The following is a 17645-nucleotide window of genomic DNA, read 5'->3' as shown; positions in this document are numbered from 1 at the left end:
GTTGCAGGATTCAGCGGAGGACATCCAGTCCATAGACAGCTGTGAATACATCTGGGAAGCTGGGGTCGGTTTCGCTCAGTCACCTCCACTGAACTACGTCCATGACCTCAACAGGTAAAGAATAGAATTTAACCTTCATAAATCCTCCTTTTCATAGGCTGTTGACTGAACTCATGTTCTCTGGGTTCAGGACGGAGCTGTTGAAGTTACTCCTCACTTGTTTCTCCGAAGCCATGTATCTGCCTCCTTCATCTGAAAGTAAAAGCCCCAACCCCTGGGTCACCTTCTTCTCCTCCACAGACAACAGGTAACACATGCAAACACACTTTAAGTACTATTTCACTAAGTTTATTGGGATGAAAATGCTAACACAAGGCAGAGCACTGCGTTCGAAATGGGAAACTTTACAGAATTCTGCTAAATAATACAAAAGATAAAATATGGCTGGACAGTGTGGGAAAAGTCTAACAGAGGGTGGAAGAAGACTTTTCCATATTTCATCAAATAGTGGCCTGGGTCTGTATTCTTTATTAGAGCCAGGCCTTTATTTCTAATTTCCTCTGTTTAATCATTAGAAGTGGTCTTTTTAGTTTGAAACATTGTTTTGATTCCCTCCCATTTGCCATTTGAAACATACTGCAATATGCTTTTCTACAAACACAATTCGTCCTAAACCATTTCAAAACTAGAAGCACTCGGAGAGCGCAGACCTCCGCCAAGGCTGATCAGTGGCCCCCCCTGTGGGCCCCCCCACCCCCGATCACCACCAAAATTTAATCATTTCTTCCTATCCCATTTCCAACAAACCCTGAAAATTTCATCCAAATCTGTCCATAACTTTTTGAGTTATGTTGCACACTAACGATCAGTGCCCCCCCACCCCTGTGGGCCCCCCCACCCCCGATCACCACCAAAATTTAATCATTTCTTCCTTATCCCATTTCCAACAAACCCTGAAAATTTCATCCAAATCTGTCCATAACTTTTTGAGTTATGTTGCACACTAACGGACAAACAAACAAACAGACAGACAGACAAACAAACAAACAAACAAACCCTGGCAAAAACATAACCTCCTTGGCGGAGGTAATAATAAGTGTTCCAGCATTTCACTGGATCGAAAAAATTACTTTTGGAAATATTACCTTCTTGTAGCAGTTGTTTCACAGTTTTTCTAAAAAGACACACACCTGCAGTGACTGAAATCAGACAGTAAGTGTGTGAAAATGTTGAAAACTGTATTGTGTTGGATTGGACTTCATAACCTCATCATAGCCTTTATTTAAACTTGGAGATATATTGATGATGCAACGTCATTTACAATATAGCCGAGACAAAACAAAACATTTGAAACATACAATGGACATATCAGAAATACAGAAAAGTAAAAGTGACAAAGATGAATTAAAAACAGAGAAGTCTACTTAAAAACAGGAGCAACTGGAGGTAGAACAAGATGGAATTATGGATTTAAAACTCAAAATATTTGAAACATACAATGCCATATCAGAAGTACAAAAAAGTAAAAGCGATGAAGACGAACTAAAAACAAAGACATCTTCTTAAAAACAGGTGCAGCTTAAGGTAAAATAAGAAGTAATTAAGGATTTAAATTGCCCTAATGATAAAAGTGTGGTCAGTTTCAGATGGTTTTGGAGAGTGTTCCGAGTTTCAGGTGCACAGTAAGAAAAACTGGACTTTCCCAATTCAGTACACACTGAAGGAACCTGCAATGTGAGCCAGTCCTGTGAGCGAGTGTGATATTGACTTGACTTGCAGGACATTATATAATAGACACCAGCAGTTCATCCATATTATTTTTACTTTATTTGAGGACCAGCTTTTATTTGTTTGTATAAAACTCGTCACCGGCTATGATTAGAGACCTGGTATGGAATTGATTCCAGGTTTTTAACGTAAGGAAACACTGTATGTATGTATGTATGTATGTATGTATGTATGTATGTATGTCTGTATGTCTGTCTGTCTGTATGTATGTATGTATGTATGTATGTATTTATTTATTTATTTATTTAGGGATAGTGCACATTAACATTAACATCTGTAGTGAGACAACAGCAAATGTAAATATGCTGGATTATAGCTAAAATGCTCATTGTAGGTGTGGTTTATATTCCTTAAAGTGCATTTCAGACATCTTGAAGAGGTGATCACTGGTGAATGTGCCTTTTGTAACCACCGCTTCAGAGATTATTGAGGTTGCAAATGGGCAACTCTTGATTCACACAACATTCACCAAATAATCTGTCTGTAGTCAAATTGATAAAGTAGTTCTATTGCAATATCAAACTCTTACTGGCACCAAAGACTAATAGTACATGTGAAAATTGTGTATAATGCAGTCAAGCTCCACACTAATGCATTTTCATTTTAACTAGTGTTTTGTGTAAGTTACTGTTTTACAATAAATAACACAAAACAGTAGCATTTTGGGAGAGATTCAGATATTTTTAGAGGAACTTACAGGACATATCACAAATTGTTTGAATAACAGCTTGCCTGCTTTGAATATTATAAGAAATATCGTGATTAAAAGGTGCAGCAAGCAGAAACAAGAAGAACAGAACAGCCTGAAATTCAGTATCTATGTTGAATTAACAGCTGCTATTCAAAGACAAGGTTTTGCTTTGTTCCAGAAAGAGACGTGACTAATTAGGGAAGGATATAAAGCGACAGATGTGAATCAGTCAAACAGTGAATGTGAAAGTCAAAACAGCCCTGGAGTTTCCAAACCAAAACAATGGCACTGTCCAAAAGTCTACATTTTTAGGAGGATAAAGCACCAACATAGTGTGGATGATGAGTGTTAAAACAAAAGTATATTAATGCGGGCAAAGCTTTGATCACCATGCATTTAACAGTTCAGAGTCCAGAGGGATTTTCCCCAGTCTTAAACAGGATGTGATGTCGCTAATTGTTATATATGAGTCATCAGGGCAGGAAGGAAACAAAAGATAAAGTGTGTTGTTTTTCCAAAGTTAATTGAACCTTGTCTCCAGTGAATCCAAACAGAACAACCAGAGGATTTGGTTCCAGTTTGACATTTAGTTTAGTATGAGACAGGCTGTGACTAACGCCTTTTCAGGACTGAGGCTGTAACATGGCCAATGCATGCGAATAACAGAGAATTCAGTGTTTTTGTCACAGCAGGAACTAAGCTCAGGACACATGAAGGATAGTTTGGCTTTGGAAACGTATCTCTTTTTTGGACATTTTTCATTTTAACAACACAGAGAAACAATAACACAACAAAAATAGACCAACTAAAACATTGAAATAACAAGAAAAAGACCGTTTTCCCCAGATCCAAAGTACATAACAAATACTGAGATTTGCCATTGGGAGTAGAAAAGCAATGCAACCACTGTTACTAGAAACTATTTCCAACTATTTCAGGAACTATTTCAGGAACTATTTCCAGTTTTTCCAATATGTTTCAGATTTTTCAGAAGAATGTCTCAAAGAAAGAGTTATAGTCTCAATAATGTAAACTTTATGAATTATTTCTGTCCATTCTGAAAGTATTGGTGGTTCTTCTGTCAGCCATTGGTGAGTTATAGCCTTCTTGCCAGCAGCCAGTAATATTAGCAGCAGGTATCTGTCCTGTTTCCTCACTCCAGTTGGTAAATTGCCCAAATAGAATACACTGAAACTCTCCTCAAGTTATAACCCAGTAATCAGTTTATTTGGAAACATATCTTAACCCATAAGGGCCCAGTGTTACTTTTATGGCAGTTCTAATTTTTTCTCTCTATATTTAACTTTTCTGAAGTTATTTATCACGTTTTATTTTGACATAATCATCTATATTTTGTTTTTGTTTTTTTCAGTGAACATCAGGTATTTTCCTATATTTAATTTACTGATCATGTAGATGTTCATAAAAGCTCAGATTAAAGTCGAGGGCTATTATATCTGAGGAAAAAGTAACTTGTTCAGCGAAATCTATTATTAACTGAACATAAACCAAGTGTGTCCATCCACTGTCATTGATCCAACTCCATGGGTTTTACTGATGAATCAGTGTTGTAGAAGATGAGTGTTTCCACGGTAACTACAGAGCCTCTGAACATTCAAATGGGTCATATCTGATGACCATGAAAAGACGACAAACTGCATTTTACACCAATTATTTACATGTATTGATGGGATTAGTGGAACAGAAGTTATTCAACTTTTTAGATCAGTAGATGGTTTTGGTCATCGGTGGATGTTTGGGTGTTTATGGGTTCAAACTTAAAGCAGTGATTCAGAGGCAGGGGTGACAGGTGGCGTTTCTATGAAAACTTACCCTTTTAACAAGACTTTGCAAGTCTGCATCTGTACAGTGTTTAGATCAGTTGATTTCTTGTCAGTTGGTGCTGACTATAGATGTAAAAAACTGTTCTTTAAATTGTTAAATGTAAGGTCAGAACAGTGAACATCACCTCTGTTGGACAAAATAAGATGAGATAATCCTTTATTAGTCCCACAACGGGGTAAGAGGAACATGTACTAACTCTGTTCACTCTGATAATCCACCATGTTTTATCAGATTCACTGTACATAAATATAAATGCAGTTCTGTCTGACCTCCGGCTGTCCTTCACAGACATGCCCTTCCTCTGTTCACCTCTCTGCTCAACGTGGTCTGTGCCTACGACCCCGTGGGCTTCGGCTTCCCCTACAACCACCTGCTGTTCTCAGACCACCGGGAGCAGCTGGTGGAGCAGGCGGTCCAGATCCTTATCGTCACCCTGGAGCACGAAGCCGGGTCGGCCGCCAGCGCTGCCCTGCAGGCCATGGACACCCCCACATCCCCCCCGGACATGGATGAACAGGAGGTACAAGCACAATGACAGACCTTTTTATGGCGTTATCAGTCACATTTCACCAACAAATTTAGAAAAATAGTAGAAACGTGTTCTAATTTTAAGAATTTTAAACCATCAACTGACAACTGTGTGATTAATTTATTCAAATAAATGGAGTTTACAACACCGTGATCAATAATTCATGATTTTTAGTTATTTTAAGCCGAAAAAGTCAAAATTTTTCAAACTTTTTGTGAGATTTTTTTGTCAAATTCCACTCCCAAAAGTAGAGCAATTTTAACATCTCCTCTGGTTTACGCTGAAATAATCAATTGATCAACTAACTGATTCCAAGAAATTATATTTGCAGCATTTTTGATCATTAGTGGATAATTTTTTTTGTCATTTTAGCTAAAAAAAATAGTCCCAACTTTCTCTCATACATAGCTTTTTTCAAGATTTCAACACAAGTTGAAGGTTATAAAGTTATCATTATAATTATTATAATAATAAAGTTTTTATTATAATTCATTATTTTTAGTCATTTCTAAGCAAAAATAGCTAAATATTAACTCAAGAAAAATTTTCAATGACTTTATCTGTGAGTGTTCACCACAAAAAGTAAAGGTCCAATTTTTGTTTTTAATTGATTGACCAATTTATTCTTTGTCACTGTTAGAATTTGTTTCTTTTTGCTGCCTTAAACTGCATATTTTGGAGGTTTAATCGGAAAAAATAAATGTGATTTGGGAAATTACAGTATAATGCTATTTGATGTTTTGTGACAATGTAAATAATTGATAATTGGTGAAATGATTGAAGATTGATGAAAAAAATAATTGATGATTAAGTTTTTTCTCTTCCTCAGCCTGCAGGACCCAACAACCTTTTTGTGAATTATCTCTCCAGGATCCACAGAGAAGAGGTATTATCTGTAAATAACTTATTTTTCAGGATTTTATTTTAAAATAAAGGATGTTAACTTGTGTTTTTTTTTGTTGACAGGACTTCAGTTTCATCCTCAAAGGTCTGGCTCGGCTGCTTAATAATCCTCTGATCCAGACTTACCTTCCTCATTCGACAAAGAAGATCCAGTTCTACCAGGAGCTGCTGATCCTCTTCTGGAAACTCTGTGACTTCAACAAGGTTTGATGTTTGATTCCTGAAACATCGATTAATTAATTTTCACTGAAAAATGCAGAGGAAACGTTGAGAAAAATTAACTTGGAAGTCACCACTAAAATGTTTGTCATTATTTAAAGGTTACAATCTCATGGACATGTATAGTTTTAGTGCAAAGGAAAGGGATGGAAAATTGTAAACTGAAAAGGAAGCATGTAGTGAAGGAAGATAAAATAGCTGCTACAAGATGTAGTGGAGAAGAAGTATAAAGCTGCAAAAATGCAAAAATAAACAGATTACAAGTACCATAAATATGTAGTGAAACAAAAGTAATAAATTACATTCCATTTCTTAATCATTGTAGTGACTTGGTTTTGCGTCATGTTTGTCGAATGTTTGTAGAAATTCCTCTTCTTCGTGCTGAAGAGCAGTGATGTGTTGGACATGTTGGTTCCCATCCTCTTCTACCTCAATGAGGCCAGAGCAGATCAGTGTGAGTCATCTCTTTGTAATGATGTTTATTTGTCCAGAATAAGCTTAACGTTGGGTTGAACATGCCTCGTCCTCTAAACAGCTCTTGTTTGTGTGTGTTGTTGTAGCCCGTGTGGGCCTCATGCACATCAGTGTGTTCATCCTCCTGCTGCTGAGCGGAGAGAGGAACTTCGGAGTCCGTCTGAACAAGCCATACACTCTCCGTGTGCCCATGGATATTCCCGTTTTCACAGGCACCCACGCAGACCTGCTCATTGTGGTAAGATAAAAGCAGAGTTCAAGCAAAAATAAACACAAAAATTCAACGCTTGGACTTCCTTATGAGTCACTGTGTGCACTAGTTTCTGCAAAAGCCCATTCAACACAGTGTGATAGACTTTACAGATGAAAAACTGTTATACAACTTAGTAAAGATGATATATTTATATTTTCTGCTGTATCTGTACACAAATATACAGTACACACAAACACCTACACACAGACATTATTTTAGATTTGTAGAACAATTCACAAATCAAAGTTTTTAGATAAACATTTCCTTTTATCTAATCAATGCATAATTATAAATAATCTGCAACCTCCTAAATATTACACATTGACCCTTTAAAGACAAAAGTTGCCAAATACCTCAACTATTGTAACCTACAGAACAAAGACTCCCCATTTAGTTTCTAAGCTCTCTATTTTCTATACTCAGTGCCAATGAAAATGCAACACTTGAAGATTCTTATATTTTTTTTAAATCGATGAGGATTTTTATTCCATAAGCTCTTTGGAATTAATCATAGGCCATTTCTATACAGTAAAAATAAAAAATCACATCCAAATTTGTTGACAAAAAATAAGGATAAAGAAAGAAACTCAAGGACCCCCAAAACCAAAAGTCACAAAGCGGTCCCGGAGGTGCTGCAGCTCAATGTAGCGATCCTGCTGTGGCGTGGTCACATGTGCTCGTCCAGGGTGAGGTCTGTCTGCAGCTGAGCCAGTTTCTTCATGCCTCTGTTGCATCCCGACTATGGTGGACACATTGCATCCAAAACGGCGCGCCACCTGCCGAGCAGAGATTCCGGCCTCCAGGAGCCCCAGAGCATGGCATCTTTGGTCACGTGTCAGTCTAGGCATTGCTGAGTTATTGCAAATGATTTTCATGCTTTTCAGCTTGCCTTTATATACAGAACATGACCACCCCTTAACTGACCACAATTCCGTAAGTTGTGCAGTTCATTGCTGAGCAATGAGAAAAACAAGTCTTATGAATGCAGACAAGTTCATTCAAGCGTGACAATAGCTCAACCCATCTCAGGTTGTTAAGAAATTGTCTGGGATTATCTTATACAGGTGAAACTTAAACATATTGATGCAGCTCAGGAACAGTAAAACACATTCAAGTGTTGCGTTTTCATTGGCACTGAGTATATTTTCTGTAACAGTTACCAGGCCTAAAATGGCTTTGGCATTGCACCATTGTCATATCTGCTTATTTTGGTTACATACTCAGTTATGGATTCACATAACATTACATTTTGGAGCTTGTTTAAAAGTTCTTATACAGCCGTGTCCTGGCTTGTCTCTGCAACTCGCCTTTCTCAACTGCAGTTACAACACTTTGAAAGAGCTTCCTCCTTCAGCTTCACTATTCGTGCTCTGATGAACTAATTACATATTCATTGATATGATAACCGACAAAAAAACACAATGAAACCACCAACAAAAGCAAATGCCTGAAGCAAATTATCAACATAAAACACTCAAAACAAATGTATACGATCATGCAGAAGAAATACAATGGTAGTGTTACTTACACATCCAAAAAGGTGTGGGAAGAAGTAAACACTTAAAGTACAGTTAATGCAGAGTTATCATCATTACCCCTGTGGTTTATAATCCAAGGTTTTAGTAGAATGTGGTTTTTAATGTAGTTTTTTTAATATGTTGAGATGAAATTACATAAGAAAACCTTTAACAAGCCAAAAAGAAATCCACCCCAAAGGATAATTTTTTTGCTAGATATACTGCACCTTTTATCAGTTATCACTAAAACATACTTTAGTCAGACCATGCATGTATCTTTTTTACAAAATTTAGCCAGGTTTCAGTGTCTAACTTGGTTAAACATGCCACCATCTACTCTGTTTACATGACCATAAAAATCTGATAACTGGAAGTGATCAGGAAATTGTAATTAACCAGATTCTATGCATTTACATTCACTTCAGAAATATGATTTAAAAAAAAAAAAAAAAAAAAACCCAGTTTAGATGTTTCAGTCCATTATTGGATTTCTTTCAAAGTACATATGGATATAGTGACATTGATTGAAGCTTCCTATTATTGTCTTCACACTACAGTCACGGAAAAAATTATTAGACCATCAAAAGTCATCAAAAACAATGGTTATACAATCAAGTACTAACTCCTGTATGTATCATGCGTGTATCATTAAAACAGACAGAAAAGAAAACACTGAATGCCTAAAAGCACTGTTTGTGTCAGTACAGTGCCATAGATATTGATGTAAGAACTGAAGTGATTTTGGTTATTATCAAGAAAACCATGGAAAACGGATAGATATCAGCTCTGAAATTAAACTCTTATGAGCTATTTTTGTTGTCATCATTATATTTGTCCAAACAAATATACCTTAAGTTGTACCAGACATTAAAATGAACAAGAAATTGAAGAAAACAGGGGTGGTCTAATAATTTTTTCCATGACTATATACCATAACCCAGGTGTAAGAAGAATTCAGGAAGTTGTATTCAGATGCACGGAGCAGCCAGACCTCATTTATTTCTGTTTTAAGCTGAGAATGTTCTGATCTGATTTATCTTTGTTTTATTTTTCACATATAATTTTGCTGTGGCCGTATGGTTTTACATCCATTGTCTTTATTTTAAATCAGATCTTCCATAAAATCATCACCTGTGGACACCAGCGTCTGCAGCCGCTCTTCGACTGCCTCCTCACAGTCATAGTCAACAGTGAGTGCCACACATACAGCTGACTGGGTCATTCAGGTGTAACGTCGCCCCCTGGTGCCTGATTTTCCTTCTGAATTCACCCTCCACAGTTTCTCCCTATCTGAAGAGTCTGTCCATGGTAGCGGCCAACAAACTGCTCCACCTGCTGGAGGCGTTCTCCACCCCCTGGTTCCTCTTCTCGTCTCCACAGAACAACCACCTGGTGTTTTTCCTGCTGGAGGTTTTCAACAATATCATCCAATACCAGTTTGATGGTGAGAGCAACATGTTTACATAAATGCGAAGCAGATTCATCAGTTTTTTTGGGGCACATTGAAGTACACGTGGACAAATATGAGGTTCACTGACAGTTTCAGTCTGCTCTGCAGGTAGTTCCAAAGTATTATATTGATATGAAAACAGTCTGTCCACCTCTGTATTAAAGCGTAAATGCACAAAAAATGGTAAATTAACATCTCTATTCTATTTTCAGGTAACTGTAACCTGGTTTACGCCATTATCCGAAAGCGAAACGTCTTCCACCAGCTGGCCAACCTGCCGTCAGATTCAGCATCGATCCAACAAGCTCTGCAGAAGAAGAAGAAGAAACCTGGGATCTCCAGGACCAGCTCCACAGAGGCCACAGAGGCCATGGAGGGCTCCAGACCTGCTGTACCTGCAGAACCCGGGACGCTCAAAGCCAGCTTAGAGGCCACGCCAGGTTAGATCATTCACTCCAGTCACCATGAATAAAATGAGGCAGCGTAGCAGTTGGGAGGTTGAAACAAAACCTTTAACAACAGCTCCAGCAGGAAGAAGAAACCAGTGAAGAGAGAATAGAATGTGTTCCATGACTGCATATTCATTTTTTTTAAAGTCAAGTTTCCTGTTTTGACCTTCTAAACAACATGCAGACTTGTAGTATCAAAACTAGAAAAACCATAGAAAACTGATCTAGAATAGACAAATATGGAAAATAAAATGAATGGATATGGTTTCAACTTCAAAATAACCATCAGATTTTAATCATATTTCCAGGCCAAGCAGTTTCAAGTGCATCATGTTAGAAATAACTTGTCTTTTTTGTTGTCATGCTGTATTATTATGATAGCATTATGTTATTATTATTATTATTATTATTATTATTATTATTATTATTATTATACCAGTACCAGACATACTTAAAAGCACAGTTTATGAAATGCTTTGACAACAAAAAAAAAAGCTCTTATAGAGAGATAATATCATAACAGAAGAGCTTCAGTATCACTATTAAGCTGTACAACAAAACAAAGTTTAAAGGAGTGATATTTTGCTTTTTTAAATGGAATTATGCATTTTAAAACATTTCCCTGTGGTCTACATAAACTGTAAATGCTATGCTTGAGTCTGAATTCTTCATTAATTCAACTCCACAGGTCCATCTTCAACCCTATTTCTGAGTAATGACACCAGAAAGGTTGTTTGAGCGCTGGCCCTCCAGGTTGTTGACCGTGCTTTCTGTCCCGTTCAGCCACTTGCGTACGTTAATACAACCATCAGCTGAACATTTTAGGTAATTGGCTCGAAGTTTGGACATATTCTCAGTATGGACTACAACCGCTGCTGCTGACAAACCATGACGTCGTACTCTGAAAAATGTTTGGCAGAAGTCTTGACCTTATATGTGCAAATGTCAATAACTAGTAATAAAACGTAACAAATTAAGCAGGAATTGAAACAGGTTGTAGAAATCCACTCAATTTTTGCCAAAATGAATATAAAGATAGCTTTGCAGCACCTGGAGGGTTCAAATTCAAACTTTTTGAACTGTTAGGGTCCAAATACACAAATAAATGAACCAAAGACTAATAAAAATGGGCTTGGTAAAATATGACCCCTTTAAAGTAAATATGAAAAAAGTAACACAAGCAAATGATTCATGCAGGTAACAATGGCAACAAGTGATTTTCCACAAAAATGAATGAAAACAATAAAAGCAGTAAAGAAATGTAAAGTAATAAAAGAGAAGATTTGTCAACAGAAAAAGTGAATAAAAAATATTGAAGTCACATGAAACAAAAAAAAAGGATAAATTTGTCTTTTAGCTCCCAGCTTCATCACAGATTCGCTTGTTTCCACAGGAATCGATAAAATAACAGAGAAGTCTCAGGTTAGTGAGGACGGCACCATGATCTCCATTCCACATTTAAACTCTGCAGTAACGACAGCCGACGGTGGTGGCAGCACCATCGGTGGAGCTAGCGACACTGAGTCCAACTCTGAGAGAGACCCTGAGGTACGCAACAACCTGCACTTACCCATGACCCACTGCACAACAACAACACCAGCATGTATCAAGCAGTTAATGAAACACTTATTCTCCCTTTTAATAAGAATATGAATAAGATTTAGAAAGTAGATGGTGTTGTGCATCTGTCATCTTTAAACTAATGTTAAATATTAAATCTGTTTGTCAAACAGAAGGAAAATCAAGTCCTTTAATATTATATCTGTTTTTTCTGCCTTATTTTGTGGATTTTAAGAAAATCGTATTACTCCTCTCTTTTTATTACATTAATATCTAATGACACATTTATTAAATTAAGCATTTGAATTAACTTTTATTGATCAGTAACAGTCTAATTTTAGTCATGATTCTTGATGATAAAAATGTAGAAAAATATAAATGCATGGCAAATATTTTTTACAGATATTTTAGGGACCCTCAGACTGTCATAAATCAGACTTTTAGAAGAGATCATTTCGTATTCACCCTTGAAGACCTTGAGCTATTTTTATGGCGTCTTCGAAATGAAGCTTTCTCTATATTTAACCTTTCCAAATTTATTTATGAACATTATTTATAATATTATCCACTGCATTTTGTATTGTTTCAGTGAAAATTAAATATTTTCCTGTATTTCATTTATTGATCATGTAGATGTTCATAAAAGCTCAGAGTAAATTCAACAAAAAGTGACTTTTCCAACAGAATTTATCATTAACTGAATGTAATAACAAGCATCGACAACCACTGTTACTTTTTTAAACTCCATGGGTTTAGTGGTGAGTCAGGGTTGTAGAAGATGATGGTGTTTCCTTGTTCGCTACAGAGCCTCTGAACGTCCAAATGAGTCATATCTGATGATGATGAAAAAACAACCTGTATTTTTTATTTTATTCAAATTTTTATTCAAAACAGTCTCATAGCCTATTACACAGGATATCATTGGTACAAAGCACACTGTTCTCTTTTATAAATGTATATCACTGAAAAGGAAGAAAAAGAAAGAGAAAAAAAAAAAATTAAAAAAGGTAATTTGTGAATCTTTGTTACATGAACATTGTCATATAAATATAGACTTCGCAGTGCGAAACATAACAGAGGAGTAATTTGTGAAGATCAATGCTTTTAATGGTCATTATACTTTCTAGAGCAATAACATGAATAGTAATAACGATTATGCCAACAAACATATTTACATTTACTTACAAGCACTCACATTTATCTACATATATAAATGATTGTGGACGCGTCCATGAAGCACACACTTCCAAAAAAAATAAAACAGGAGTAATATAAATAAATAAAGTGGCCTAGATAAGTAAGTAAAAGGATAATAATAATGATAATATCAAGCTTATATATATATATATATATAGTCAACCACACATCTAGGAAATAAGACAAAGAAAATTCTATATAAATACACATATATGTATACACACATAGTAGTATAATAATCATAGAAAACATAAGGGGAAAAAAAGTGTTGAAGGAGCCTAACTGCACATTTGCATTTAGTATGAGAACCTGTATTTTACCTGAATTATTTCCATGTATTGACAGGATTATTGATTAGAAATTATTAGACAATTTTTAGATCAGTAGTTAATAATAATAATAATAATAATAATAATAATGATAATGATAATAATAATAAATTGCATTTATAAAGCACTTTTCATTCAGCAGAATCTCAAAATGCTACAGAATGTTACTATTTAGGTCTTTGAGGGTTGATGTCTGACTCTTCTCATCAGTGATTGTATATGTTTTTGTAACTGATGGGTGAACCTGTGTTTGTGTTTTTTATTTGTCAGGTTTATCACTCAGAGTCCGAAGTGTCGAGGAGTCGTCTGTCGAGTGTGTCGTCATCTGCCTGGAGTCCTAATTCAGACTGGGTCAGGATCTTCTCCACTGCTTTTGTTCATGTTATCTTCAGTTCATTACATTGAATCACTTCATAGAGCTGTTGTGTTTCCAGGTGTTATCGTGGAAGACGAAGCTCCCTCTGCAGACCATCATGAGGCTGCTACAAGTACTCGTCCCCCAGGTGGAGAAAATCTGCATCGACAAGTAAGAGCGTCCACATCTGCCTCTCAAATACACATGGGATGTCATTAAATCAGCATCTACTAGAATTTCATCGTCTGTTACTTGGATATGAACTGAAGAAGGCTGAAAATGGCACTTTTTTATTTCATCTATGGTGGTTTTTACTGCTCATATTTAATTTTTTCCTGTTTATGTTCAGAAATGTAAAGTAAAAGATATTATGACTTCTCGTAAAATTATATAATGTTTTAATTTGCAGCAATCTCCTCTAAAATAACTACATATTTTTATTTTTATTTTTATTACATTATATTATTTTTACATTACTTTTTTTTAATATTTGGAGCTTCTTTCGGAAAATTAATGACATTTGCTCCAAAAACTTGCCTTATTTTTGTTTTGTTGTTTATTTCTCAGTTTTGAATACGTCTAAAATACATTTTCTCAGCTATTTAAGGTCAAATTGATCAAAAACTCAGTATGTGGGTTTTTGTAATTGAGACACTGATGTTAGGATACAACTTACACTGCACCTTTTTTATGACATTATGACTTTTTGCTATAAGTTGCAACATTTTCTTCTACAATAATCACCCCTCTCTCATTAATTTCTTACTTTGTTCTGTTACATTATAACTTTTTTGCACAATTTCAACATTTTTCTGTAAAATAATCCCATTTTCCATTCAGTCCTAGACTTTTTTCCCCTCCAAATATAGATACATAATAATAGCCATGACTACTTTTCTCAATATCATCAAAATTACAGTTTTGTTTCTGCTACATTAACACCCTTATTTTTTTTTTTTTTTTTTTTTACCTTAATTGTGTTTTGAATTAAATTAAACTTAATTTTGACCTAATAGGTTCTGAATCGATATGAATTTATTCTCATAACATCCTGACTTTTTGTTTTTGCAGTATGAGCTTTCTTTGTCATGTTATTGTTTTTCATTATTTTTCACAAAATAATGCTTTCATTAATTTATTTTCCAAAAACTAATATGATAGGCAAAATAATTTATTTCTCATACTTCAATAACAAAACTTCAGGATATTATGAGAATAAATTCATATTTGTTCTGAATTTAATTTTGAACTTGTAAATTCTGAATGAATATGTCCTTATTCTCATAATATCCTGTCTTTTTACCATTGAAGTATGAGTTTCTGTCATGTTATTATTCATCACCTGAGTTTAACTGAATGAATGCATCAAAACATGAATCTAAGTCCTTACCCTCATATTGTTTTATCAGACTGTTCTGTTAATGGTACAGATTGTTTTGATCCACATTTGTCACCTTCTTCAGGGGTTTGACGGACGAGTCAGAAATCCTAAAATTCCTTCAACATGGGACACTGGTGGGCCTCCTGCCCGTCCCTCATCCCATCCTCATCAGGAAGTACCAGGCCAACGCCGGCACCGCCATGTGGTTCCGCACATACATGTGGGGAGTCATTTATTTAAGGTAAAAGTAACACAAACACCCCAATCCAGACCAGACCAGATCAGTCCAGAGGGTCATGATGAACACCTTATACAATGACTCCTTTCTCTCTTGTTGCCATAGAAACGTGGATCCCCCAGTTTGGTACGACACAGACATCCGGCTCTTTGAGATCCAGAGGATTTAGAGGAAACCTGCTGGCTTTGGATTTTCTCTCCTTAAACCTTCATCCAATAAGATTCTCCAATTCACTTGAATTACACCAGAAGTCAAACAAAAGCAGGATTTCTCATCTTTTATTTTTTTTGTTTCGATTTTTTGTTTTTATTTGACTCCATCATGGGGTAACTGTTTTTTCCTGTTTTCAGTTTGACAAAATGATCTCAATCTAAGGACCTTTTTTGACAAATTGAGTTGTCATGAAAGTTACAGAAAAATAGTTTGCATTAAAATAATATTGCCAATTTCTTTTGCCAAATATAATTAAGTGTCAATAATTTAGTTTTGCACATCACAACTGACCTGTATCATTAGCAGATGCAGCAGAAGCGAATATGTTTTGCCATATTAGTTCACAGAGGGAACTTTTGGCCTTTTTTATTTATTTTACCCTTTCATATATTTGGAGTTTTTGTCATATATGAAGCAGTGGAATGAAAAAGTAGCCAAATCGCTTTATGTAGAATGCTGCAGTATTGAAGAGTACTAAAAAGAAACTCAAAAAGACTGACGGGAAGTGTTTTCTGTCATTTACTGGCACAAAAGATGCCATAACATTAAGAAAATGCTTTAAAATGTAAATGTTGTGAATGTTATGTTCATCGGAGTTTAGAACTGAAGACATCAGTTTGAGCTCAGAGAAGAAATAAAGCTTCAATTTGAAGGTGAAACCACACATTGTCCAATATATAATTACATAATCAGTGTCAGAAGGTTTCATGAATTCAGGTTTATTAAAATGATTTACACCCATCAGCTGTAACATTCTGACCACTGACAAAGTACTAATAATTTATATTATCTCATTACAATGGGACATGTCAGTGGGTGAGATACATTAAAAAGGATGTGAACATTTAGACATCAAAGTTGACGTGTTGGAAAATGTAAAAATGGGATCTGAGCAACTTTGACATGGGTGAAATTGTGATGGTAAAATCACAGATCTTGTTCATTCAAAATTTAAGGTGGTTCATACCTACCAAAAGCAGGGTCCCTACAGGTTTCTAAAAGTTAGATTCAAGACTTTTTAAGACCTTTTTAAAGACTACTAACAACAGAATTCAGTGCTTATTTGACGGCCATACGGGTTGGAACAGGTGAGTAGACTAACATTGCTTTCTTTGCTGCTTGGAAATTTCCCAGACACATTTAAACACAATACAGCCAACAAGTTTATGGTAACATAACTTAAGACCTACCATATAAAATTTAATACATTGAAAGACTTTTAAGGTATTAAATGCAGATTTGAAATTCAAGACTTTTTAAGACCCCACAGGAACCCTGAAAAGTACGTAAAGAACATAAACAGGATCTCAACCAATCCAGCATCTATGGGAGCAGAACATCATTACCACCTGTCTCATATTGTGTAGGTTCCCCCTTTTTCCACAAAATCAACTCTGAAATACAAATCATAGAGATGTTTAGGTGTTACTAATGATTTAACATCCGTGATGAACAGGGCCTCAGTGCTTCAGTGGTGTACCAGGTCCACATTGTTCTTCATTATATTACATGCTAAACTTGTACTTTGTAAACATCCACATCCACAGGGAGTCTGATGTACATGGGTATGGTTTGTCATCTTGTTTACAGTAGCTCTGGTGATGTGAGGAAAAATAATTGAATTTAGTAATATTTCGTTATTGTCAAAGTTAGTGTCAGAAAGAACGCAATCTGTTATCAGCTACATTTTTCATTGCTCAGGGTGGACAGTTGGATTTTCTTTATACCTGCTAAATGACCTTCACTCCACCTCAGTTTAACAGAATTTGTGGCCACCTCCCATTTAGTTTGTCATTCCTTAGTCCATTTTTGGTCAGCACTAACCATCGCAGACCAGGAACACCCAACTAGACCTGCAGTTTAGGAGATGCTCTGACCCACCTTTACAATATGGAACATGTCAAAGTCATGGCATTTTTTTCTTTTTTTTTTCATTATGGTTTAGTTTTATTTAGTTTTGACCTTTTTTCTGTAATTCGGTTAGTTTTAATTAGTTTTTAGAGCAGGTTTTCTAGTTTTTATTAGTTTTCGTTTTTTTTCTAAATGCTTAGTTTTAGTTTAGATTTAGTATTAGTTTTAGTTTTTTCATATCTTTTATCTTCTTCACCATCGTATTCATGAAAATCCCGTACAGGACTCTGCTGCTTTCTCCCAACTTTAATCTCCATGTTGCCAGGTAGAGTGGGGACGAGAAGACGACTCTAAATGACAAGTGACGAGATGCGACAGACCATGAAGTGCCGTATGGCGCCAC

The 17645-nt window shown here is 35.7% G+C and overlaps 1 protein-coding gene across 1 annotated transcript in view; it reads left to right on the top strand.

The window, feature by feature from the left end:
* Positions 1-16050, top strand: part of LOC115410610 (protein HID1-like) — a 29420-nt gene extending 13370 nt beyond the window's left edge. Inside the window, exons 5-19 of the mRNA XM_030122333.1 lie at positions 8-114; positions 191-307; positions 4613-4844; positions 5683-5739; positions 5820-5960; positions 6339-6429; positions 6536-6687; positions 9331-9409; positions 9499-9663; positions 9882-10109; positions 11512-11666; positions 13475-13555; positions 13639-13730; positions 15023-15181; positions 15284-16050. Coding sequence (XP_029978193.1) covers positions 8-114; positions 191-307; positions 4613-4844; positions 5683-5739; positions 5820-5960; positions 6339-6429; positions 6536-6687; positions 9331-9409; positions 9499-9663; positions 9882-10109; positions 11512-11666; positions 13475-13555; positions 13639-13730; positions 15023-15181; positions 15284-15347 — 1920 coding nt within the window. The 3' untranslated portion in view covers positions 15348-16050. The remainder of the gene's footprint in view (positions 1-7; positions 115-190; positions 308-4612; positions 4845-5682; positions 5740-5819; positions 5961-6338; positions 6430-6535; positions 6688-9330; positions 9410-9498; positions 9664-9881; positions 10110-11511; positions 11667-13474; positions 13556-13638; positions 13731-15022; positions 15182-15283) is intronic.
* Positions 16051-17645: the final 1595 nt, after the last annotated feature.

Source organism: Sphaeramia orbicularis, chromosome 19 (genome assembly GCF_902148855.1).
Source record: "Sphaeramia orbicularis chromosome 19, fSphaOr1.1, whole genome shotgun sequence".
Classification (NCBI taxonomy): domain Eukaryota; kingdom Metazoa; phylum Chordata; class Actinopteri; order Kurtiformes; family Apogonidae; genus Sphaeramia; species Sphaeramia orbicularis.
Note: the sequence above shows the minus strand (reverse complement) of the source record. Positions and strands in the feature narration are given on the sequence as shown.